The sequence below is a fragment of the Anabrus simplex genome, chromosome 11 (genome assembly GCF_040414725.1).
Source record: "Anabrus simplex isolate iqAnaSimp1 chromosome 11, ASM4041472v1, whole genome shotgun sequence".
Lineage (NCBI taxonomy): Eukaryota > Metazoa > Arthropoda > Insecta > Orthoptera > Tettigoniidae > Anabrus > Anabrus simplex.
The window spans coordinates 87,649,726-87,676,486 of record NC_090275.1 but is presented as its reverse complement, the minus strand read 5'-3'; the positions used below and the strand labels follow the sequence as shown (position 1 = coordinate 87,676,486).

The 26,761-nt window shown below is 39.0% G+C and overlaps 1 protein-coding gene across 1 annotated transcript in view; it reads right to left on the bottom strand.

Moving 5' to 3' along the window:
• The window catches only part of LOC136883498 (fatty acid synthase), a 703,772-nt gene that overhangs the window by 506,258 nt on the left and 170,753 nt on the right, over positions 1 to 26,761 (bottom strand). The window contains exons 7-9 of the mRNA XM_067155848.2: positions 21,290 to 21,520; positions 18,353 to 18,550; positions 254 to 382 (exon numbers count right to left, since the gene is read on the bottom strand). Of these exons, the coding sequence (XP_067011949.2) occupies positions 254 to 382; positions 18,353 to 18,550; positions 21,290 to 21,520 (558 nt within the window). The remainder of the gene's footprint in view (positions 1 to 253; positions 383 to 18,352; positions 18,551 to 21,289; positions 21,521 to 26,761) is intronic.

Below are 26,761 nucleotides of genomic sequence, written 5' to 3'. Positions count from 1 at the left end.
GAGACGTTAGTCGAGTTAAGTATGTGAACTCATGTTGTCGTTTTGCCATTGAAGTGGTTATATTGTGTTGGTACAAGTGTTCCGTAGTTGGTGGACATGCTAATGTGCAGTCGATTATGCTCAAGGTGGTGGTTCATTTGATGTGCAACTATTAATGTGTATATAATTTGTAAATAAAACAGTGTACAAAACTGACAGCATCTCGTGTGATCATCTTTGTGAATACGATACTTGCTACCTTAATGATACTCACACCAATACTTGGAGTATTTTCCTCTGGTGACAGGATTATGTATCCACGATATGGGTGGCCAGGAATATTCTTTGAATGTACGCAGTGAAGAAGATGCACAAAGTCAGCATCAACAGGACGTGATTGAGCCTGGAAAAACAAAAACAAAATTTTAATTCTTAAATTACTAATTACTATTTCTTTCAAATATATTTTTCGTTCCAAAAGTAATGTATAATAATGAGAAACATTTCTGGACATATTTATCAATTCATTATCAAAATATTGATGAGTTCTGAATATTTTGCATACATGCTACACTTCGCAGTTAACTATAGAGGCTACTACCATATTTCACTCATGTTCATGAATAACTGAGATAAAAATCATTTTATTTTAATGCTGATTTTCCCTTCACTGTTTGGTTCTAGCAGTGTACACTTGCTTCATACATATGATGAGGTGTGCAAGACCAATATGGTACTCTTAAAACTGAGCAAATTGTCATAACTAGAGATGACATTTTTAATGCATGTAGGGGAATTTGAATAGACACCGCCCTTAGTAAAGATGGAGTAAGGTTATTAAAGACCTCAATGCTTACCAAACCATTGCTTTCATTGCATCTTACTTGTTTCGTTGAAGATATGTCCCATCGTGTTTCAGGCATGGCAGAACAATGTTCATTTATAAAAGTGGAGATCCGGCCAATGTCCAGAATTTTTATCTATCTATCTATCTATCTATCAATCAATCAATTAATGATCTGCAGTTAGAGTTGTCGCCCAAGTGGCAGATTCCCTATCAATTGTTTTCCTAGCTTTTTCTTAAACATTTTCAAAAAACTTGGAAATTTATCGAACATTTCCCTTAATAAAATATTCCAATCCCTTACTCCTCATCTTATAAATGATTATTTGTCCCAATTTGTCCTCTTGAATTCCAACTTTATCTTCATAATATGATCTTTCATATTTTTAAAAGTGCCGGGCTGAGTGATACAGACGGTTGAGGCACTGGCTTACTGACCTTAATTTGGCAGGTTCGATCCTGGCTCAGTCTGGTGGTATTTGAAGGTGCTCATATACGTCAGCCTCGTACTGGCACGTAAAAGAACTCCTGCGGGAAAAATTCTGGCACCTCAACATCCCCAAAACTGTAGAAATAATTAGTGGGACGTAAGGCCAATAACATTATTACTTAGTAATGAATGTAGTTTTCCGTGGCTCATTGTATTAATGTAAATAAATAAATGAATACTGGATTAAAGCCACTATATTTATTTAATGAAGCCGAGCTTTCAGACAAATTGCATTGGCGTTCATCAGGGCATGTTAAGTTCTGCTTCTGACAGTGAGGAAAGAAATTCAAAGAAACGTGGAAGTCTTGACCGTACTATCCACGGCCTACCCCACTAATTGGATTCAAGGATCGCCATGCTGTGATTCATCGCCCTCTGTCGACAGTTTTGTGAGTGCGTCCTGCTGTTCCATGGCAGTGTTATGCATGTATTTCTGCAGTACAGGTCTCCATGCATTTGATAACTTGAAGCCGTCCTCCCTGTTGATGTTATCTGGGTGCAGCTCTATCTCTATGGCTTCCCTGACACATCCCACTCTCACGAGTCTAGTGTCAGACCGAAGACGAAACGCTGGTTAATAGAGCAAACGCCTGAAAAGCCAACATCTAATTTTTGATCAGATTTTTGATATGCTCTATTGGTGAAAAATATCTAATTCCCTCCATGGGAATTTCCATTTGGAATTGCTAGGCGGGCATTAATTCCATTGTGGAGTTTTATCTCCCGTATGCAGTTATCAGACTCTGCCTCTTAAATAGGCTTCTGATAAGTTCACCTGCATACACCCCAGCGTCAGTGGGTAGGGTCTGACACATCCCACTCTGACGAGTCTAGTGTCAGACCTAAGACGAAACGCTGGTTAATAGAGCAAACGCCTGAAAAGCCAACATCTAATTTTTGATCAGATTTTTGATATGCTCTATTGGTGAAAAATATCTAATTCCCTCCATGGGAACTTAGAATTTCCATTTGGAATTGCTAGGCGGGCATTAATTCCATTGTGGAGTTTTATCTCCCACATACAGTTATCAGACTCTGCCTCTTAAATAGGCTTCTGATAAGTTCACCTGCATACACCCCACCGTCAGTGGGTAGGGTCTGACACATCCCACTCCGACGAGTCTAGTGTCAGACCTAAGACGAAACGCTGGTTAATAGAGCAAACACCTGAAAAGCCAACATCTAATTTTAGATCAGATTTTTTCTTCCCTTACCAGTCGAGCATAGAAGTCTTTTACAGGTGCGATGACCTTTGCCTGGTCAAAAAGGATTTCATGGTCTGTACTGTAGAAATGTTCTGCTATGGCAGACTGAATTATGGCATTCTCCGTGGAGGATGAAAGAGTGACATTCTTTACTGACCTGATGTGTTCTTTCACCCTGGTGCTGACAAGCCTTTTTGTCATGCCAATATATGAGCAACCACAACCACATGGAACTTCATACACACCCGGTGTTTCAAGATGTGGTTTTTTCTTTGAATGGTAGAAACAGGGATTTGAGCTTCCGGTCTGTGGTGAAAACTGGAATTATATTGTACTTCCTAAGGCAGGTCCGAACCTCCGCAGAGGTGCTCCTGAGCCGGAGTTTACATGCGGTAGAGTGGCCAGTTCCTTTCCGCTCCTCCATTCCCTTACCCCCCACCAACAGCGTGTGGCAACCCATCCAACTCCTGACCACGCCCAATGTTGCTTAACTTCGGAGATCTCACGGGATCCGGTGTTTCAACATGGCTACGGCCATTGGCGTACTTCATAAGCATGTGTCCTATTCTGTCAGTTATAACTGCTCCGTAAGGAAGGAATACTTTCTTCTTTTTACTGTAGTCCTGGTTGGTACTATCCCTGTTACGCTCCTTGATCTTCACAGCTCATGATATGTCTCCTGACGTATAGACGTTTTTCTTCATGGATGTTGTCAGTTCTCTTAATGCACTTGAGCGGTTATCAGCATTTGCAACATTATTCACCCTAGTAAATAACGTTCGAAGGAGAGCTGCTCTTTGGCAGGGGTGGTGATGTGAGGACTTATGAAGGTATCTTTCAGAATGTGTAGGATTCTTGTACATTGCATGGCCTAGTGTACCATCATTCTCCTTGTATACTAGCACATCAAGAAAAGGTAATTTACCTTCATTTTCTACTTCCATCGTGAACTTGACCTTACTGTTAATGGAATTTAGGTGCTCTAAAAATTCATTTAATGTTTCCCTTCCGTGTGGCCAGACCGAAAATGTGTCATCCACATAACGATAGAAGCACTTAGGTTTCAATGGCATTGTAGTTAATGCAGCAGACTCAAAGTGTTCCATAAAAATATTAGCAGCCGCTGGTGACAGAGATGAACCCACTGCTGCTCCTTCTGTCTGTTCGTAATAATCCCCTTTGTAGTAGAAGGAAGTATATTTCAAACAAACTGCTTCCAGATTGGTCAAGTCCTCAGACAGGTATTGTCTGATGTAAGCAAGCGTTTCTTCTACTGGTATATTAGTAAAAAGTGAGGTAACATCAAGGTTTACCAAGATGTCACTTTCATCCACCCGTAGCTCGCATAACTTCTGCAAGAAGTGTTTTGAATCTTTAACGTGATGTTCTGTCTTCCCTGTTTCTGGCTGTAACAGTGATGAAATATAGCGGGCTAACTCATGGGTCGCAGAACCAATGGCACTCACGATTGGTCTTAGTGGCACTTCATTCTTGTGTAGTTTTGGGAGGCCATAAATGACTGGAGGTACTGGGTCTGAATTTAGTAAGGTCTTCTGCAAGTGTTCCGGAAGTGTTAAGCTCTTCACTAGTCAGGTGACTTGTGTATTCATTTTCTTACTTTCTTATATGTTTCCTTACTTTCTCATACATTTCTTCTTCTAGTAGGTAGTTCATTTTTAATCAGCTGTATTCATGATGACTGAAACATTACCCTTGTCAGCCAGAATTACAATTATACTATCATCTTGGCGAAATTCATTAGCTTCTTTAAATTCACCTTTGGTCAGGTTTTGACGTGGTGGCTTCGCTTTTCTTAGCACGTAAGATACAACTTGACAAATTTCTTCAGCCTTGTTTAACGGTAAATCTCTGATGGCACACTCTACCCCACAGACAATCTTCTCCACTGGGATTCTTCTCGGTGCCACAGTGAAGTTAAAACCTTTCTTTAGCACTGATATTGAGTTTTGGTTTAGTACTTTATCAGACATATTTACTATGACCTTGTTATAATCTAATCCCGGTGGTTTGTATTCGACCATTTTCTGAAATTTCTTTTCTTGATTTGCTCTACTACACTCTTTTACACGTTCGGCCTGCTCATATGTTATCCTGTCCATCAAGGCCCAATGTTCAGTATGCAAGTTAATGCTAATCTCCATGAAAAGACTGAGTGTAATTCTATTTTACTTATCCAAATCCCTCCTAGTTTGTTGAATTTGATTTTGCAGCAAACGTCTGCTGGCTTCCGCCAGAATCTTCTTGGCTCAAGTAGTTTGCAGATTATGTTTAATCTTGATCCATGAAGGTATGATGTAACTAACTAACTAACTAACTAACTAACTAACTAACTAACTAACTAACTAACTAACTAACTAACTAACTAACTAACTAACTAACTAACTAACTAACTAACTAACTAACTAACTAACTAACTAACTAACTAACTAACTAACTAACTAACTAACTAACTAACTAACTAACTAACTAACTAACTAACTAACTAACTAACTAACTAACTAACTAACTAACTAACTAACTAACTAACTAACTAACTAACTAACTAACTAACTAACTAACTAACTAACTAACTAACTAACTAACTAACTAACTAACTAACTAACTAACTAACTAACTAACTAACTAACTAACTAACTAACTAACTAACTAACTAACTAACTAACTAACTAACTAACTAACTAACTAACTAACTAACTAACTAACTAACTAACTAACTAACTAACTAACTAACTAACTAACTAACTAACTAACTAACTAACTAACTAACTAACTAACTAACTAACTAACTAACTAACTAACTAACTAACTAACTAACTAACTAACTAACTAACTAACTAACTAACTAACTAACTAACTAACTAACTAACTAACTAACTAACTAACTAACTAACTAACTAACTAACTAACTAACTAACTAACTAACTAACTAACTAACTAACTAACTAACTAACTAACTAACTAACTAACTAACTAACTAACTAACTAACTAACTAACTAACTAACTAACTAACTAACTAACTAACTAACTAACTAACTAACTAACTAACTAACTAACTAACTAACTAACTAACTAACTAACTAACTAACTAACTAACTAACTAACTAACTAACTAACTAACTAACTAACTAACTAACTAACTAACTAACTAACTAACTAACTAACTAACTAACTAACTAACTAACTAACTAACTAACTAACTAACTAACTAACTAACTAACTAACTAACTAACTAACTAACTAACTAACTAACTAACTAACTAACTAACTAACTAACTAACTAACTAACTAACTAACTAACTAACTAACTAACTAACTAACTAACTAACTAACTAACTAACTAACTAACTAACTAACTAACTAACTAACTAACTAACTAACTAACTAACTAACTAACTAACTAACTAACTAACTAACTAACTAACTAACTAACTAACTAACTAACTAACTAACTAACTAACTAACTAACTAACTAACTAACTAACTAACTAACTAACTAACTAACTAACTAACTAACTAACTAACTAACTAACTAACTAACTAACTAACTAACTAACTAACTAACTAACTAACTAACTAACTAACTAACTAACTAACTAACTAACTAACTAACTAACTAACTAACTAACTAACTAACTAACTAACTAACTAACTAACTAACTAACTAACTAACTAACTAACTAACTAACTAACTAACTAACTAACTAACTAACTAACTAACTAACTAACTAACTAACTAACTAACTAACTAACTAACTAACTAACTATTGGATTAAAGCCACTACATTTATTTAATGAAGCTGAGCTTTCAGCCAAATTGCATTGGCCTTCATCAGGGCATATACTGAAAAATCTGTGTAAATATTTTGATTTCCTTTTGACTTCAACTGCCAACCCAGTATCAACATCATGAATGTTAATATAATATTTTATATTATCTCCATTAGATGGGAACACATATATGATATCCCATTAGATCTTTAAAAAAGGATTAACCAATTCAATCCACATGTGATCATAATGTTCTTATACATCAAAGTAAATTATTGTAAACAATTAGTTTTTAAGAATAGTTTTAATATAACATCCACATCAGAGCTCTGACTTGGAGTATAGAATTTATGGCTGATGATGCCTGCAATGACAGGTGACACATGTACCATTACAACCTTAATAGAATGATTATATCATAGTCTTAAAGACTTTAAAGTATTGAATAGGTGGTTTTCAATAAATTGTTTGTAAAAAAAAAAATTTTTTAATACACTACTCCTTTGTCAGAAATCAGCCAGAACAAACCATGCTACTTTCCTTTGAATTTTTTCCAGTTCTCGTATCAAGTAGTCATGGTAACGGTCCTATACACTGGAACCATACTCTAATTGGGGTCTTACCAGAAACTTATATGCCCTCTCCTTTACATTCTTACTCTTAACCATGGGAAGAGATCTGTAATCTTTCTTAACAACCTCGTTTACATGATTACCCCAGTGGCGATCATTCGTTAAATTAACACCTAGGTACTTACAGTGTTCCCTATGTGGTTCCTATCAAAAAACAGATCAGATGTAAGGCTTTTCAGGCATTTGCTCTATTAACCAGCGTTTCATCTTAGGTCTGACACTAGACTCATCAGAGTGGGATGTGTCAGACCCTACCCACTGATGCTGGGTTGTATGCAGGTGAACGAACGAACGAACGAATGAACGATTGAAGTTATTTCATTCCTGTCCTAAACAAGTAGCTCTTAGGCCTTTTATTGTTGATTTGATTGATGTTTTGAATTTTAATTGGGTTTGTATGTGTTGTACCTACGTTTTAATTGTTGTTGACTCTGGCGCAGAGACCACCGGACCACCAAGGGAACCAACCCAGGGAGAGGACCCGCCATAGTTTTCCCCTGCTATCCCCCGTTTATTGAAATCTTTGTTTTGTACATATTTACATTTACATTGAATTATTTACAATTTTGTTAATTATTTAGCTGTTTTTGTTGAGCCTCTTCTTTGGCTAGAGTCCATTCTTGCTGTTTGTATTTGCAACATATTTTGTCAAGTATTACAATATATTTATATATCATTGCACAAGTTACATAATTTTACATACATTTATACAGTGATTTACTCTGCTTAGTACGTCTCTTGTTTAGCTATGGTCTGTATGTTCTTTTCTTAACATTAGTTGTTTGTTTGTAAACATCTGTGGTAGTACTACTGGTCATGTTTGTTTGGAATGTCATTCATGAGTCGTAGTGGTCACTGTGTTAGTGGGTCAGTCAGTGTTGTCAACAATGCAGTAGTAGTAACTATGTGTTCATTGATATTCTGGTCTCATCTTGGGAGCGTTTTATTATTGAATGCATACTCCTGTATGGAATAGAATAACTATTAAAGTATTATTATTATTATTATTATTATTATTATTATTATTATTATTATTATTATTATTATTATTATTATATATTAATAATAATAATATATGGTATCGATAATAGTAAATATAGTTAATAATAATAATCATAATAATCAAATGTTTATGTTGTATATTTAAATATTATTATTGTTGTAAGTAGGAATGATGATAAAATTAATATTATTAACCATAATATGATAATAATAATAATAATAATAATAATGGTGATATTGATATTGATCACGATCATGTAAGTGATTTGTAGCACTTATTTGGCAAGATAGTATAATCACTGAAATTTTCACTCACTTTGGGTATTACTAGTGACTTCACTTCACTTATTATTTGTGACAGCACTTGCGGTGCCTATGTTGGCCAGTACAGTAATCAGGTGATGTGTCACCATGGTCAGGAGCATCCTGATCTGTTATCATTTGTGATTGTTGAGACTCTGTGGCAGTGACAATGGATAGTTGGTGGAAATTATGTGATGGGAGGGGGGAATATATGGGAATTTTCAGGTGTGCGGTTGTCGTTTAGGATTGCGGTGGCTAGGGGTGATAGTGGAAGGGCTTCTCTTATTATAGGGTTGTTTTGGAGTTTGCCTCTTGTCAAATATTGGAGGCGTAATTTGTGTAGGTATGATGTTATTTTTGGGAAGGTATAGTAAGGGGTGAAATTGGCAGAAGGTGTGTCTATAGGTAGATGGTGTGCTATACGTATAGCATGATGGTCGAGTCTATTGAGTCTTAACGTATTTAGTTGGGTGGGCAGTAATCCATGTCAGGGAAGCATAGGTTATTAAGGGTCGGATGAAAATTATTTGGGTGAGTTTTAGTCCCCATGTGAAACCTGTTAGGGATCTGAGTGCTCGGAAACGGTTTATAGCTTTTCTATGGATATCTGCCAAGTGGTGATACCATTGCAGATTATTTTGAAGTTTAATTCCTAAGTATGTTAGTCGATTAGTTTCAATGAAGGGTATATTATACATTATTATGTGGACTTTGTGGCGTGCAGGGCAGAGACGGGATTTATTTCGGAAAACTAAGAACTGGGTCTTGGTAGGATTGATGGAGATGTGCCATTGATTGACCCATGTTTCAAGAGTGTTCAAGTATTTCTGTAGTCTATTATTGAGAGATGTGAAGGTACGGCTGAAGGATAGAATGGCAAGGTCATCAGCATATTGGTAGAGTCGTAATGGTGGTGCTGGATGCGGGATATCGTATGTGTATATAGGAAAGGAGAGTGCGGAGAGCCTTGAGCAAGACCTGAGGTTATGGGGAAGGTATACGAATGGGTTCCGTTTATGTTAATTACGGCTTTTCTAGATTTGAGATAATTAAATATCAGTCTTATAATGGTGGTGGGGAGACTCGCGAGAATGCAGATAAACTTATCAGAAGCCTATATAAGAGGCACAATCTGATAACTGCATATGGGAGATAAAACTCCACAATGGAATTATTGCCCGCCTAGCAATTCCGAATGGAAATTCTAAGTTCCCAAGGAGGGAATTAGATATTTTTTCCACAGAGCATGTCAAAAAACAGATCAGATGTAAGGCTTTTTCAGGCGTTTGCTCTATTAATCAGCGTTTCGTCTTAGGTAATTAAGAAAGAGGACTTTTCCTCTTGGTGAAACTCACAACTTGACTTTTCATAAAATTTACCATCATACTATTCTGCTGTCCTCCTCACAACATTGTCTAAGTCTCCCCCCCCCCCCTTTATTTTTATAAAATGTTATTTGTTCGGGGCGTCGACCTCGAAAGATCTTTTGCCCCTACTTGCACCATATGTTATGAACCTGCGTGTATTTGTAATTGCGGAAGTGTAAAGTGTTGAATGTGAGGAAAGGAACGTTAAGGACGACACAAACACCCAGTCCCCAGGCCAGGGATATTAATCATTTACAATTTAAAAACCCCTGATCGGGTGACAGGCAGACGCGTTGCCCCCTACACCGCGGGGCCAGACAAGTGCCCCTACAGTTCCTTATAATCCTGAAACTCATTTACTACTCTATACACTTGAACATCATCCACAAATAGCCTTATCTGCGATTCCAGTTCTTTACTCATATAATATTTATATAAGAAAACATAAAGGTCCAATAATACTGCCCTGTGGGACCCTACTTTAATCATTACGGGATCAGCTAAGGCTTCACCTATCCAAATTCTCTGAGTTCTATTTTCTAGTTGTCTAGTCCAGTAGCCCTCATTTTCGTCAGTAATTTCCCATGATCTACTGTATCAAAAGCCTTGGATAGGTCAATAGTGATACAATCCATTTGACCTCCTGAATCCAAAATACCTGCTATATTTTGCTGGAATCCCACAAGCTGAGCTTCACTGGAATAACCTTTCCTAAACCCAAACCGTCTTCTATCAAACCAGTTAGTAATTTTGCAAACATGTCTAATCATCATCATCATCATCATCACCATGATCATTTCTTCGTCCCAGCAAGCCGCGTGCGGTTGTGTACGAGCCTCCTCCAGTTTGTCCTATCCATCCACAGATGCTGCTCATATGTGCAACGCCAGTTCACATCTCTAATTTCAAGGTCCTTCAATATCTGTTTTTCCCAAACATCTCGGGGTCTCTTCCCAGGAACATTGCGGTCAAAATATGTTCGAGGAGTCCTGTGAGAGTCCATTCTTTTCATGTGAACATACCATTGCAAACTCTTCACTTCTAGAGTCTCCAGCAAGCTTCTTTCCAATCCAAGCTGTTGCCAGAATCCCACATTCCTTATTTTATCCATTTTTGTTTTCTTGTAGACAAGAATAGAGGAACTTCATTTCTGTTACCTGAGGACTACTCTTTGCTGGTCCAGGAAGTGTTGCTGCTTCCAGGCCATACATCAATATAGGTACTAGATATATTTTGTACAAGCTGATCTTGGAACCTAATGGAAATACAGTGGAACCTCGATTATCCACTCCCGGAAACTACGTTTTCCCAGATTATGCGTTCGAATTACGTGGTCCCATGAGCATAGTAATTAAATCATGTTGTAAAAATCCTGCATTATCCGTTCCTCAAAGAAACAATTTCCCGGATCAACCGTCCAGAAATTTCAGTCCCATCAATGCTAAATCCTCGATCAAGCACTTCTCAATAAACTTTATCTCACCAAAGGACGGCTAAGGCATACTTATGGATCTTGGCGTTAACGCCCCCATTATTGCGATAAATAGAGTAAGTAGGTACTGTACTGGAAAAGCGATCGGTGGTGAACTTGCATTAAGTGACCATCTTACCATCGCATTCGGGTGGTATTGTTTAGAGAATCTCAGAAATCATAAAGCAGAGAGTGGCCACAACTGTACGGAGAGACAGCACATTTCGACAGCTCTACTTGAAGACGGAACGAGTTTCGTCAAATTTCGCACTTACAAATCGTCCACATTATGTCCAGGGTTAGATGTTTATATTTTACTTTTTTTGACTGTATTGTCGAACAGGTTTTCGGCACTTTCTTCAGGGCACTGTATAGTCACTGGGTCACTGTGCTTTCAGGCATGAATCGAAACTGTTCCTTCTTAACACAAATCTAATATGTTAATATTATCGTATACCAGTACGATTATGTTATCGAGAACAGAACAGATGTTGCACCTTACATACAAAAACCCATTGGAGGTCTTGAGATTGCCTATTACTGTTTCGGTCCTAACATATAACTGAGAATTTTACGCTTTCTTGTTAAAATGTCAAAAACCGCTGTCCTTTTATTTGCGCACGTTACATTTAAATGGTTTGTATCATTTCCAACTCATACTGACATGTGCAGCGAGCGTGCTTTCCAGCTGAGCTCAAGGTCACGAATAACCGTAATTTCTGAAGTTTTGATGATTTCTTTTCTCTTTCCAATTTAATTGGATTAGTAACAGGCAGAATTGAATATAATTCATCGGAGAACTTTCGAGAATCGATACTTCCATTCAAAACCATGTTCTCAAATTCAACATAACCTTTAAAAGTCGATATAGGCCTCATTTACGTGGTACAAGATTTCCAGAAACTGACTACAAACAGTATACCGTACATTATAATATATTACACTGGAAGATTAAGAAAAGAAGGGTGGTTTTGTAACTAAAGTGCTTTATTTTATTAGATTAGAGAATTAACAACTACTTGTGGTCGATTGTCATTTGGCTTGGCGTTATTATATTTTTCGAAGAGTTTGGCTAATCAAAGTTGCTGAACTGAAAGGCGTTTTCACAGGAAAATGACGAAGTTTCCCCTGTAAAACTGAACATAAAGTATCGAGATTTTGAACTCGCGTATCAGTAAATAATGTTTGATGCCGGTTTCGCGGTCTAACTTGCCTGCTTCATTCGAAGGGCCCGAGGTAGATTCCGGGCCAGGACAAGCATTTTTACTTAGATATAAGGGCTTGTTCCAGGTCCACTCAGCCTACGTGTTTACCTTTAATTGAGAAGCTATCTAATGGTGAGATGGCGACCCCGGTCTAGAGAGCCAGGAATAATGGCCGAGAGGATCTGTCACACTGACCATGCGTCATCTCATAATCTGCAGGTCTTCAGGCTGAGCAGCAGTCGCTTGGCAGGCAAAGGCCCATTGGGACTGTAGTTTGGTTTGGAAGTGTTTGTAAGATTATAATTATACATATTTCATTTTTGTGATGTTTAGCCAAATTGTTTTGATGGTTTTCATTCATTCCAGGATTTTCCATTTTCCCGTGTTGTATGTTTAATTTTCGTGGTCCCTTCAAAAACGGGGAATCGAGGTTCCACTGTATTTCATCCCAAAGTATTTGACGTACAGCGTGATAGAATTTGGAAGCTTTCTGTATTCTGTTGCTAATCTCTTGATGTATGGTATTTTCTGATGACAGAACACTACCTAAATATTGGAAGTTGTCTACAATATCCATCTCCTCATCTCCAATTCTTAGATGAACAGTAGGAGAGTTTCTACTCATCACCAAGCCAAATGTCTTCGTTTTGCTGATTTTGAGACCTAAGGTTGTAAAAGCTTCATGCCAGAGATCTAGACCAGTTTGTACTTCCGCTTCTGTCCCACCCCATACCATTACATCATCAGCAAAAACCAGGGCATTAGTTGTTGGATCCTTTCTTTTAACTGCTTTTAAAACTTCATCCGTTATGATTATGAAGAGAAGTGGTGAAAGACTACTTTCTTGCTGGACTCCACTCTTCGTTTCGAACCAACCTGACCTTCCATCCTGGACACAACAGTTGGTTTCATCATATAATCGTTGTACTCATGCTATGATGTCATCGGGCACTTTCTTATGTCTCAAACATTCCCATATATGCCTGCGTGGTACATGGTCATATGCTTTCTCGATGTCCAGAAAAACAGTTATAAGTGTTTTACCTTTCTCCCAATACTTCTCATAGAGCATTCTGGTGGCAAAAATGAGGTCTATAGTCGATCTATGAGGTCTAAATCCATGTTGTTCCTCCTCAAGTGTAGGTTCAACATATTTTCTAATCCTACTCTCAAGGATGGATTCGTAGATTTTGAGGCCATGTGACAGCAGAGTTTTATCTCTGTACTTGGTACATTTCTTTCTATCACCTTTTTTCAACAATGGGATGATGACTCCTTGCTTCCAGTCATTGGGTATTACATTCTCTTTCCAGATTCTATTTAGTATCCTGTACATCCACTGTTGTCCAACCTCTTCTAGTGCTTTGATCATCTCAACACTTAATTCATCTGATCCAGTTGATGTGTTTTCAGCTTAGAAATTGCTGTCTCTACTTCCAATCATGTCAGACTAGTGGTAACTTATTTGTGCTTCATCGTCTAATGGAGTGACATTTTCATAACAGTTCAGCAAAGTTTCAAAGTGCCTCTGGAACTCCTGTAATATTTTGGTCTTTTTCCTAGTCACCTCACCATTAGGAAGTTCTACAGATTGGATAGATTCATTTTGAGTTTTTCTATTCTTAACAATACTGTATAACAGTTTTTTTAAATTTCCATCCTGCGATATTTTGGTAGCCAGATCTTCCTTACATTTCTGCTTTTCAGCTACAACCAACTGTTTGACCTGTAAGTTTTTCTTTCTGTAATGAGACAGCTTCTCCTCTATTTCATGTTGATCTCCCCGTGTTCTTGCTTGATATAAGGATCTTCTTGCATGGTTTCTGTCATTGATAGCCTTTTTAATATCATCATTCCACCAAGCAGTTTCTTTAGGTTTTCTTATTTGACTCTGTTGTCCACATACTTTTTCTGCTGTACCAACCACAACCTTCTTTAGAGTATCCCATTCTTCATCTACCAATTTCAGTTCTTCTCTCGCCAACAACCTGCGGACATCTTCCCTGAATTCTTCCTTTACACTTGGCTCAGTTAGTCACCAAGTTTTTTTTTGTTTTTTTGGGACTCTTTTGTTACAGACTTAGTGAGGTCTTTTCTCTGCAATAACTGCAACCAACAGTCTATGGTTTCCACCATGGTCTTCAACTGGAATGAGCAGATATGTCTAATATAATCAGAAATAATGCTTTCCCAAAACAACAAGTCAAGATGACTGGCTTATAATTATCTGCTTTTTGTTTGTCTGCCTTTCCCTTGTACACTGGGGCTACTATTGCAACTCTCCATTCATCTGGTATCGCTCCTTCATGGAAACAGTAATCAAATAAGTATTTCAGTATGGCACTATATCCCAACCCATAGCCTTTAATACATGCCCAGAAATCTTGTCAATCCCAACAATAATGACAATCACAACACGAACATAGACAAGAGAGGTGTCGCCACCAACAGCTCCTAATCAAATTTAAACTCAAGCCTTGCAGTTTATCATAAAAAACTTACTGAAGTACATCAACAGTTGGATTACATAGTACTCAGAAATTCTTTCATGACAAGGGTTCATACCACGTATCATAAAACAATCTCGAAGATCACCTCATACAACTAAATCAACATGATACAGAAGCACAAGAACCACAAAGAAGATTGAAGGATGAAATCCAAGCAACACGAACTCAAATTTTAATAAGCATTTTAACATATATATATATATATATATATATATACAATATTTTAATGTGTTTAACTTTTTAAGTGTTTTATAATGTGACCTACGTATTTTAATATGTTTAATGTACTCATGTCCAATGTACACTCATTAGGTTTTAGTTTATTATAACCTTCACCACCACCTTTGATCACAGATATTTTAACCTCACACTACTGCAATATATTTTATTTCCATCCCCATTAGACATCCAGATGATATAACATAACAACATCTTTGTGATTTTGTCTAATGGCTGTAATATAATTATGTACTAGCTGATGATGGCCATAAAAGGCCGAAACCGGTGCTAGTGTAAATCCATTTACAATAAATAAGTATTGATCGGTGGAACACATTTCTTGCCTATACATAGTGATGTATAGGCCTAATCGCGGACGTTTAAGATCAACGGACGAGTTTACGGCGCTGTGGTATGACCATTCTGCCAATGCGTTTTTCGGGCACGTACCTCACAATTTTATTTTCGACTTCTTTAAAGCATCCTTGTTGCGGGCCAATGAATGCATTTTTTGTATAGTACGCATTTTTTAAGCTATCTCTGTCTTTACACTAACACCGAATAATAACTTTAGTTAGGCCTATGCCGTATTTTCTTGCGGCTCCACAATTATTTCTTTTTTCTGCATGTTTAATAACAATTAAATTACGATTGGCATCATAATATCGATGAGAACCATTGAAAATTTGCCGGCAATACCTGTTCCACATATCTTTACAATACGACAAACCATCACGAAAATATTCCTGTTATCTATAAAACTTAATTTTACTAAGTGTCAGGTACAGTAGATGTGTTATAACGCTGCCAGTGGGTAGCTGTGGCCTTTCTAAGAATTTGAAGGCTCACATGTTTTGATGCCATCCTGCAGACTTGAGATACATTTTTGTAGAGGCGAAGAGAATGTCATTCTCTTTTCACTATTTCCTGAGATCCAGTGATGTTACACAGAGGCACTGTACAACCGGTTGCCATGGCTAATGATGCATAATAAACAGGCGGTCGTTGATTGTCAACGAGTTTTGTGTGTGTGCGCGCACACGCGCACGGGGGATGAAAAGAACCAGTGTGGTTACCGTGATAGTTGTCAGTGATGTCATTACTGTCAGGTTGCAAATGCAAGATGACCTTTGATTTTTCATAACGTTCTGAGAAAAAGAACATCGTCTTGGATTCGAAGAAATACGGTATTTTGTAACCAGGAAGTCATGAAGAACAGAAGTTGCTCCTGCTTTCTATTCCTTTGTCCTTTTTTTTTTTATGGTGTGGAAGTGAGTGGTGGCCAGTGGTCTCTCAGGTCTGGGGGTGCGGCCACAGTACATTTCCCCACAACTCTTTCTTTGTTACTGACCAGTACTACCGTACTCATTCAAGTCTTCTGCACGAAAACGAACTAATTCACTGCTGCCAACCCTCACAAAATGCGGCATGCAAACCAGAGGCCCAATTTGAATCAAAATGACTGGTCTCAAATGTTACATTTCAATATCATTATTATTTATTTTTCTTAAAATATAAATAATAGGGCAAAAAGGTCATAAATTATCTCATTTTTTGCATCCGGGAGATAGTGGGTTCGAATCCCACTGTCGGCAGCCCTGAAGATGGTTTTCCATGGTTTCCCATTTTCACACCAGGCAAATGCTGGAGCTGTACCTTAATTAAGGCCATGGCTGCTTCCTTCCAACTCCTAGGCCTTTCCTATCCCATCGTCACCACAAGACCTATCTGTGTCGGTGCGACGTAAAACCACTATCAACAAATTAATTCAAAAAACCACCTAATCGATACTTTATTTTTTTGCCTTGAGCAAAATTAAAAATACATTAGCACACACAGAACATGTTTCGACCACTTAGTGGTCATCTTCAGCTGTAAATAGATAGCTTAGATGAAAACATTTGGACAGTAAGCACATTAAATCTTAAAACTATATCCCATGGGGTCCTAAAAACTATTGCACTAGGTGCTCTAAAAGAAAGGAGGGGGGAGGGGAGGAGTAAGGTAATATGTGTGAATAATACTTAAATTATAATTCGCATCTTTTAGAGCGCCTAGAGCAATAGTTTTTAGGATCCCATTAGACATAGTTTTAAGGTTTAATGTGCTTCGAGGGCGCCCATACCCGGGCGCAAGGTGGGGTCGCCCCCCCCCCCCCCCCCAGCTGTCAGGGAAAGGCAAAAATCTAGTCTAGTCTGGTGTTTTCCTTTCAAGAAAATGATTTAAAAGTCAGTATTACGTAGAAGCGGTAATACAGTTCTCCACCAACAGACAGGGATCACCGTGGATTATTCTGCCAGAGAATACAAGTAGCCATTTATCTTCCAAAATATTAAAAATACTACGTACCCCCAGGTCTGGGCACCCCCCTACAAAATGTCATATGGGTGTTGATGATGTGCTTACTGTCCAAATGTTTTCATCTAAGCTATCTATATACAGCTGAAGATGACCACTAAGTGGTCGAAACATGTTCTGTGTGTGCTAAAATATTTTTAATTTTGCCCAAGGCAAAAAAATAAAGTATTGATTAGGTGGTTTTTTGAATTAATTTGTTGATTGTACTCATCGATACGGTCATGAAGTGGACGGCTTGCAATAGTAAAACCACTAGCAAAAATATTATCTAATTTTATTGCATGTGACCATGGAGATTTGGCTGGCGCATGCTCATATAGGGATTTGTGAGGACATCTTTACTGCTACGGACTCTGCCCAAGTGAAAGCCCCTTCCCGCAACCTTCCTCCCCCCGAAACTCTCCATCAGCGCGTTTCTCCCTTACATTTCAACCCCCCTCATCACCACTATACACTGGGACGGAAGCTTGAGAGTCCATGCTTTATATTCAACCTGAAAACATTTACCAGCAAACTACATGCTGAAAGTCAGTCACCTAAGTTTGATATTGCCAAACAGTCTTCCTTATTGATGAGAATTTACAGTTTTACAATGAAATGTAATTTTCTTAGCATTATTCGAGTCCAATATTCGACTTCAAATGTCAAGAGAATATAAAAGAACCTCTTCCTTCTCTAGGGAGGACACCATCTGCGAGTCCTTAAGGGCCGGCTGCTACTGGTGGAAGTTATCTCTTTCCAATAGTTGGGGGCTATTGCGATAATTTTCTTGATGTACCTCTGTTTCCTGTGACAGGAGGGACGTCTCTGTGTATTGGAAGATTGGCATTGTTATTTATCCTCGTATTCTCATGAACCAAAGCATTCCGGCAGCGATGATTAGGAGAGGCTATGTGGTTGAGGACAGGGAGCCAGTGTGTGAGAATGGATATGACTTTAATTTTCTGTCAAGTTTAGTACATTTCTTTGACACTTACATAATCCAGAATGTGTCGGACAGCTTCAAACGTGCGGCCCGAAACTATCAGAAGACGAGGGATATTGTCAAAAGGTCTTCCTCCGTTCTTTTTTTCCTTAAGATTCTTCTTCAGCAATACATGCGCGTTAGCACCTCCAAAACCAAAGGAACTCACAGCAACTAATTTACCATCCCAGGGCATAACTTCTGTAACAACCTGCAAGGAACAACAAGGTGGTATCAATAATGTGCAACTGCAGTACAATAGAAGACTTACTACACTGAAGAAAATGGAAATTGCAACACCCAGAAGGAGTGGTGCTACATTGCTGCAATGAACATGCAGGACGAGTATTCGGTTGTGATTCGATTATTACACTTTCAGGTCCCTCTAACCGCAAGTTTGGACAACAATCAATACAGGATGTGCCCAACACGAGCTGCAATACATTGATGAATTCGTCGAGGCATGGAGTCAATAAGGCCCTGGATCACTTCCTGAGGAATTGTGGCCCATGCTTGCTGCACTGCACGGGTCAGTTATTCCAGAGTTGTGGGTGGCTGAGGACGGTTGGCCAGTTGTCAACCCATCATGTCCCACACATGCTCAATAGGACTGAGGTCCGGGGATCTGGCGGGCCATTCTAAGGTTGTGATATCGTGGAGAGCTTCTCTGGAGATGCGTGCAGTGTGAATCCGAGCATTGTCCTGCTCAAACATCCCATTACCAATGTTCGGCATCATAGGGACAACCACTGGATTGAGTACCCTATCAACGTACTGTTGAGCAGTCATAGTGCCTTCAACAAGCCCTAATTGTGATTTCACATTAAAGCCAATAGCTCCCCAGACCATAATGCTTGGTGCTGGCCCTGTGTGCCTCTCGACAATAAGATCTAGGCGGCTCCTCTCCCCGGTACGTCGGCGCACACGATTCCTGCGATCACTGCGGGCAAGACAGAAGTGTGATTCATCACTAAAGACGGCCCTATGCCATTCGTCGACCCACATCGATCTTTCTCGACACCAGGCCAGCCTTACACGTCGCTGTTGTGGGATCAATGGAACACCTTCTGCAGGGACACGGGCTCGTAAGCCAGCTGCACACATGTGATTACCAACTGTTTGTTGTGTAATGTGGGGTGCCACAGCTGATCGAATTTGCACTGCTGTTACATGGGGTTCCATCCGGGCCATCCGAATGATGCGGCGATCCTCTCTCACAGTTGCCCGTCGCACTGGGCCTGTGCCAGGTCTACAAGTGTGGGTACCTTCATTTGATCACTGCTGCCATACACGTTGTACCGTAGATGCCTGTCGGTCAACACGTGCAGCGACAATCCTTAGCGATAAACCAGCCTCACACAGCCCAATTATCCGAGACCTCTCAAACGGCGACAGTTGTTGATAGTGTGCTCTTCTCTGTCGTCGAGGCATGTTCAACGGGGAACACTTCACTGCACAGACTGCAAGTCAACTACGCTACACCAGAGTCCGTATACTAGAGTTGATTGCTCCGCGACCAATCACGTGGGGAGACCTGTAGCAACAATCCAATTGGTCTGAAATTTTGATCGTTTACATACCTACATGGCATCGTTCCATATCTTGAAAATCAACACAAACGACCAATGCCTTCATGGTGTTGCAATTTCCATTTTCTTAAGTGTAATATTGTCACAACATTTATCCTTTTAACAGGACATTAATTATCTAACAATTCCTATCTTAAAATACTGTCTCAAGATCAAACAGCAATACTAATTTAATCTGACACTAAAATATGCTTGCCATGAGTGATTTATATGTATTCATAATAAATTTCAAGCCATAGCTTCTTAACAAAATTTCAAGTGCTGTGACATCTGTACAGATGGTTTCTGACGATTGAAACTGAAAATTTTATAATGGTTGTTACAATCTGATATTGAAGTTCTTTTTCCAATTTCCTTCACTTTACAAATCCGTTGGGAATCGTTCCTCTGGCTCCAAAGATTAGGCCTTAATACATTTTGAAATCCAGTCAGTAAAAGCCAGCCCTGCGGTGTAGGGGTAGCATACCTGCCTCTTACTCGGAGGCCCTGGCCAGGTCAGGGATTTTTATCTGTATAAGAGGGCTGGTTCAAGGCCCACTCAGCCTACGTGATTACAATTGAGGAGCTATTTGACAATGAGATGGCTGCCCCAGTCTAGGAAGCAAAGAATAATGGCCAAGAGGACTTGTCATGGTGACCGCACGACACATCGCAATCTGCACGTCTTTGAGCTGAGCATTGGTCACTTGGTAGACCAATGCCCTTCGTGCCCGTTGCGCCATGGGAATTGGTTTGGTTTTTATTTGACAGAATTCTTCTGAGAATCACAGAAAAATATTATTAAAATCTGAGATCATTAGGGGCTTTCAGATACCAGAGGTAAAACAGTGAAAAAAGTTATATTTATAACTCTATAAGAAACTGATATCTGGATGCACTAACAATTCACCAAACATACTATCATAACGATTACATACTGTACATACCTGTGCACTTCAAATTATGTCTGTCTGTCAGTCTGCCTGGATGTTTGTGTGAATATCATGGGGAAACAGCTCAACCAAATTTCTTGAAACTTGGTATTCAAGTTCGAGGATATCTGGAGAATTCACTAAGCTATAAGCTATAAAACTGTAGTTGCTATTTAATAAAAATCTTCCGGGCTATTATGCCGTGGTCCACTCCTCTCGCTTCTTCCAGATGTTTCGACTACTGCTGCAGCAGTCGCCAGCGGGATACAGGAGACCGTATCTATACGCCGCCACAGAAGATGACTACCGCAGCAGTAGTCGAAACATCTGGAAGAAGCGAGAGGAGTGGACCACGGCATAATAGCCCGGAAGATTTTTATTACTGTATATTGACACCGGCCGTGAAAGCCTTCATACTTTAATGTAGTTGCTATATTCACAAGTATTTACCTTGAAAGATGAAGTTAATAAATCTTTAATTTTATGGTGAGGAGTGTCGTAATGCAAGTTGGGCAATAACTTTCCCATTTCCATGCAGAGAATAACCTTTGAGATCGAGCACATTACGGCAGAAGTTTCAGTATGGCCAAGGTTGGATTTCACTGAGCCAATTGGTAGTGGCTTTGTCCGTCCAACACCAAAGACTCTTCCCAAAGCAGTTACTTCCTCAGGATCACCAACCTAAAAGAATAAACAACAAAGCCATGTCTCTCAATGTATGCAATAGATAACCCAAAAAAAAAAAAAAAAAAAATGAAATTGTAACATTTTATGGCCAACTTAGGACCACATCAGTCAATTGTACAAACAAAAATTTCACATTTCTATGCTTCCAGTATTTCTTCCTCCTCTCACAGTTAAAACACCTTATCATTACAGCCCTACTCATACCCTTTTTTAATAATAATAATAATAATGATAATAATAATAATAATAATAATAATAATAATAATAATAATAATAATAACAATAATAATAATAATAATAATAATAATAATAATAATAATAATAATAATAATAATAATAACAATAACAACCATGCCCAGTTAGCTTGCGTGGGGGTTTAGCTCTGAATTTAGTAAGAGCTAGGCATAACCCTGCGTAAGACACTGGGGTGGGGGTCCTCAACCCCAACACGGCGCGTCTCAATGGCTGATAGGGGGAGCTCCTGTAGATATGCAGGACAGGTGTGAATAGGGCTTAGCCAAATAAGCACCCGTGGATCAACTGAGGTGTCAGGAAAAATGGTCAATGGCTTCAATGGCAGAAGAGGACATATCCCAATGGCAGAAAAGGCAGAAGAACCGACCCAAATCCACTTTGCGTCTGACTTGCAGCAAGCGGCAAAGTGGTCAGCATCTGTCTCCAATGGAGCGGTTGAACATCACATCACCTGGCTGCACGTTATAAAAAGCAAAAATCAAATATGAAGAGTTCTAAAACTGTGCCTCGGAAAATGCTGCTGCCTGGGGTACGCCAGGGCATCTCTGGAGCCACCGCTAGAGATGACAGCATGCGAGCCGGTGGTGGTGGGAGCGTAAGCTCCTGGCCTCCCATCGGGTCACCTGAACAAGCTACAGTAGCTCAAGACGATCATGGCGGAACACAAGAACCTGATTATCATACCGCACCTGGTGCGAGTGCTTTTGTGCCAAGTACGACCTCTCGTATCAGTAAGCCCAAAAAACGCATTAAATGGAACAATGATATAAATGAATTTATCATGCAGGCATATCTTCGAATAACTTGTCTTGAAACTGAAATTGCAGGATATAGGCAACAACTACACACAGCCTTTATAAATCAGTTCCCCACAATGAAAGTTACTGAACAGCGCACTGCAGATCAATCATCAAGAACAATTTGATCCCGGGTCCTGTTCTTAGTAGAATCAGACATGAAGTAACACAAGAACTCTATCCACATCTTGGAAGTACCAAGTCTGACTCAATGGTTAACAGTCCACCTGACACTGATATAACAGTACATGCAAGTACTCCCAAAGTGATACTTTCAGATAACTCTGACCTCTATGACAAGACACATGTTGAATTACACAAGGCCCTTCTAGAATATTCTGGTACCGATCCTACACAATGACCCATACTGCCAAGCCAGCAATCATCCAAAACGTTTGGAAAAATCATTGAAGATCTTAATTCGAAAGTCTTGCCAGAATATCTGAAAGAGCATCAGACGTTCCCTAAAGTACATACTGCTATATACTGTGCAGCACTTGCCGCAGTACGATTGAACAATGGAAAGCCTTTTTTGCTTAACAATAAGTCTGTAAAGAAAAAATTGAGAGAACCACCTTGGGCAAAACGCCTGAAAGAACGCATCATCCAAATCCGCGAGGACGTGAATCACCTGCAGCAATACAAGAATGGGGTAAGAGGGAAATGCCTAAATAACAAAATTATTCAAATTCTGAAAATCAGTTCAAGGCAGAGTCTGGAGGAACCTTGAAGCTCAGTACTACAAGAAACCCTCGAAACCATGAAGCAAAAGTTGGCCGCATTATCCAAGCGCCTCAAAAGATACCAAAACACCACAGAGAGAAAATCACAGAACACAACGTTCGAAAGAAATGAGAAACAGTTCTACAACAATCTGAATGAGAGAACACAAGATGCAGCACAAGATGGAAATACGCCCAGCGAAGAAAAAATTCACAGCTATTGGTCAGGAGTATGGTCGAACCCAATAGAGCACAATGCGGAAGCCCATTGGATTAGTGAACTGACAGAACTAATGAAGTGAAGCATATGGCAACCGAGGCTGTTCAGATCAGAGAAATACAACAGAGCATCAAGAAACTGCAGAGCTGGAAGGCCCCAGGCATTTCCTTCTGACTCAACATTTCCAGAAATTTTTAGACAACCCGGCAACATTCCCAGCTTTCCTGTGCACTGGCATGACATATCTGAAATCAAAGGATGAAAATCTGCAAAATACAGAGAAGTATCGGCCTATAACATGTCTATCTACTCTATGTAAGATATTTACATCTATAATAGCCAACAGAATTCTGAAACACCGCGAGGAAAACCACATCATTGCCAAGGAGCAAAAGGGTTGCAAGAAGAATACCAAGGGGTGCAAGGAACAACTGATTATCAACACTGTGGTCCTGGAACAAGCACACCATAAAGCTTCATTGACTATCAAAAGGCCTTTGATTCAGTACCACACACTTGGCTCATACATGTTCTGGAACTATATAAAGTTAACCCCTCAATCATTCACTTCCTGAAGACAGTAATGGCAGACTGGAACACCTCACTTCACGTTTCTCTGAGAAACTGCAGTGTTGCAAGAAGACCCATACCAATACGACGAGGGATCTTCCAAGGGGACACACTGAGTCTATTATGGTTCTGCATGGCATTAAATCCACTATCCTACCTACTGAACACAAGTGGGTATGGATTTAGCATTAAGAATAAGCGAGAAGAGCTATTCAAAATCAGCCACCTACTCTATATGGATGACATTAAGCTGTATGCCTCTACCAAACCCCATCTCCAACATCTCTTCTCAATTACCAAGACGTTTTCTTCAGATGTAGGCATGCGGTTTGGATTGGACAAATGCAGAACCGAAACTGTCATCAGAGGATCCTACTCAACACAAGGGACACCTTCTAGTTTAAGCGACGAATCCATACAACAGCTGGAGGAAGAAGAAATGTACAAATACATCAGTTTTCATCAGAGCATTCGCATGAAACATGCCGACATCAAGAGAAATGTCACGCAGCAATATATAACACGCCTCAACAAGGTACTATCATCAAAACTGACAGCTAAACATCTTACCAAAGCAGTGAATACGTACGCCGTACCACTGCTCACATACTCCTTTGGTATCATAAAATGGACTCAAACAGAACTTCAGCAGTTACAAACGAAAACAGCAGTTTCACTCACCCGGTACCATATGCACCATCCTAAATCTGCAACCGAACGTCTTACACTCCCGAGATCAAAAGGTGGTAGGGGCTTCTTATCCATTGTCAATTTACACCGCAATCTGATATCAAGTCTAAGAGAATATTTCCACTCGAGAGCTGATACATCGTGTCTTCATCATGCTGTTTGCAGAGCTGATATAAACTATACACCTCTCAATCTGTCATCGCCAGAAATGACTGTTTCTACCCCACCTACAAAAGAGATGAATATGGCCACGTGGAAGCAAAAACCTCTTCACGGGTAATACCCCCATGAACTGGATCAGCCTCATATCGACAAACCTGCGTCGCACGCTTGGCTGACCTACTCCGGTCTTTTCCCAGAAACAGAAGGATTTGTTCTGGCCACCCAAGATCAAATAATTGCTACATGGAACTACCATAGATTTATCATGAATGATCCAACAGTTGTCTCAGACAACTGCTGCTGCTGTCCCAGAACTACAGAGAGCATACAGCACGTCATCTCTGGCTGCCCACACTTGGCCAACACCAATTATAAGCACCGACATGATCAGGTAGCAAAAATCATTCACCTGAAACTTTCTGTAAAATGTGGATTTCTTCAGTCATCAACTGCATATTGGAAATATACACCTCCACCCATTCTCTAAAACTCTTCATACATACTACTATGGGACCGAGAAGTCATAACTGATGTCACGCTCAGCAACAATAGACCCGATATTATTCTAATCGATAAATCAAAAAGATCCGCATCCCTTATAGAAATTGCTTGTCCAAACACCTCCAATCTGCAAACAACAATAGCCACAAATATATCAAAATACACAGAACTGGCAATAGAAATACAACGCCTGTGGAAACTAGAATCAGTCACCACAGTTCCAATAGTAATATCATGTACCGGTGTTATTCCAAAAAGCTTGCACAGCTCTCTGGCTGCATTAAACCTGCATCATTACACATACGTAGAACTACAGAAAGCCACCCTCCTGAGCACTTGCCACATTGTTAGAAAGTTCCTAGGAATGATTTTTCCTCTGACTCACGCCAAACAGCATGAAGTTCCAGGTCGCAGTTCCAGCAATGCTGAAGAACAGATTCCCAAAACGGGGACATAAGAAGTTGTCTGAAGTTGTTTGTATTTATTGTATAAATGTATATGTTGTAATTATTTCTGTTGTAAATATTTGTATATATATGTACCTGTAGTTTCATAATCAAGAGGGTGACTCTTTGCTTCGGCCGAGTCAGCCCATTGAAGACGATTTTCAAATAAATAATATTCAGAATTTCTATAAATCATTCAAAATGAGTTTAACGGGATGCCAACAACATTTCCACAAATCTGCAGTAATCGAGTCTTCTCCAGTAGCCTTGTTGAGTGCTTTGATTATATTTCATACTTCAGGTTTGTTTGGCAGATTTGGAAAATTGTTTGTGGGTTCATGTTTATCAAATATTAGAGGTTTTTTTTTCTTTTTTCAGTTCAGAAGCTTTTTGAAGTAAAGGAGAACTTGGTCTGAATAATAAAGAAAACTGACAAAATTGGGAAGAATATTTCGAAAAGCTTCTCAACTGAAAAATTTTTTTTTAAAAAAAACCCTCTAATATTTGATAAACATGAACCCACAAACAATTTTCCAAATCCGCCAAACAAACCTGAAGTATGAAATATAATCAAAGTACTAAAAAAACAAAGCTACTGGAGAAGACTCAATTACTGCAGAAATGTGGAAATTTGCCAGCCAGGAAATGATTGAGAAACTCCTACATTTCCAAAAAGAAATTTTGGAAACAGAAAAATTCCAGCAGAATGGACATGTACTCTCTTACACCGACTGTACAAAACGAATGACCAAACAGATGCTAACAATTACAGAGGGAACTACTTGACACCTATAGTATACAAAATCTTGTCTAAAGCACTACCTTATTGAATCATTCAGAAGAATTTTTCTTTACGAACTTGCTTTACATCG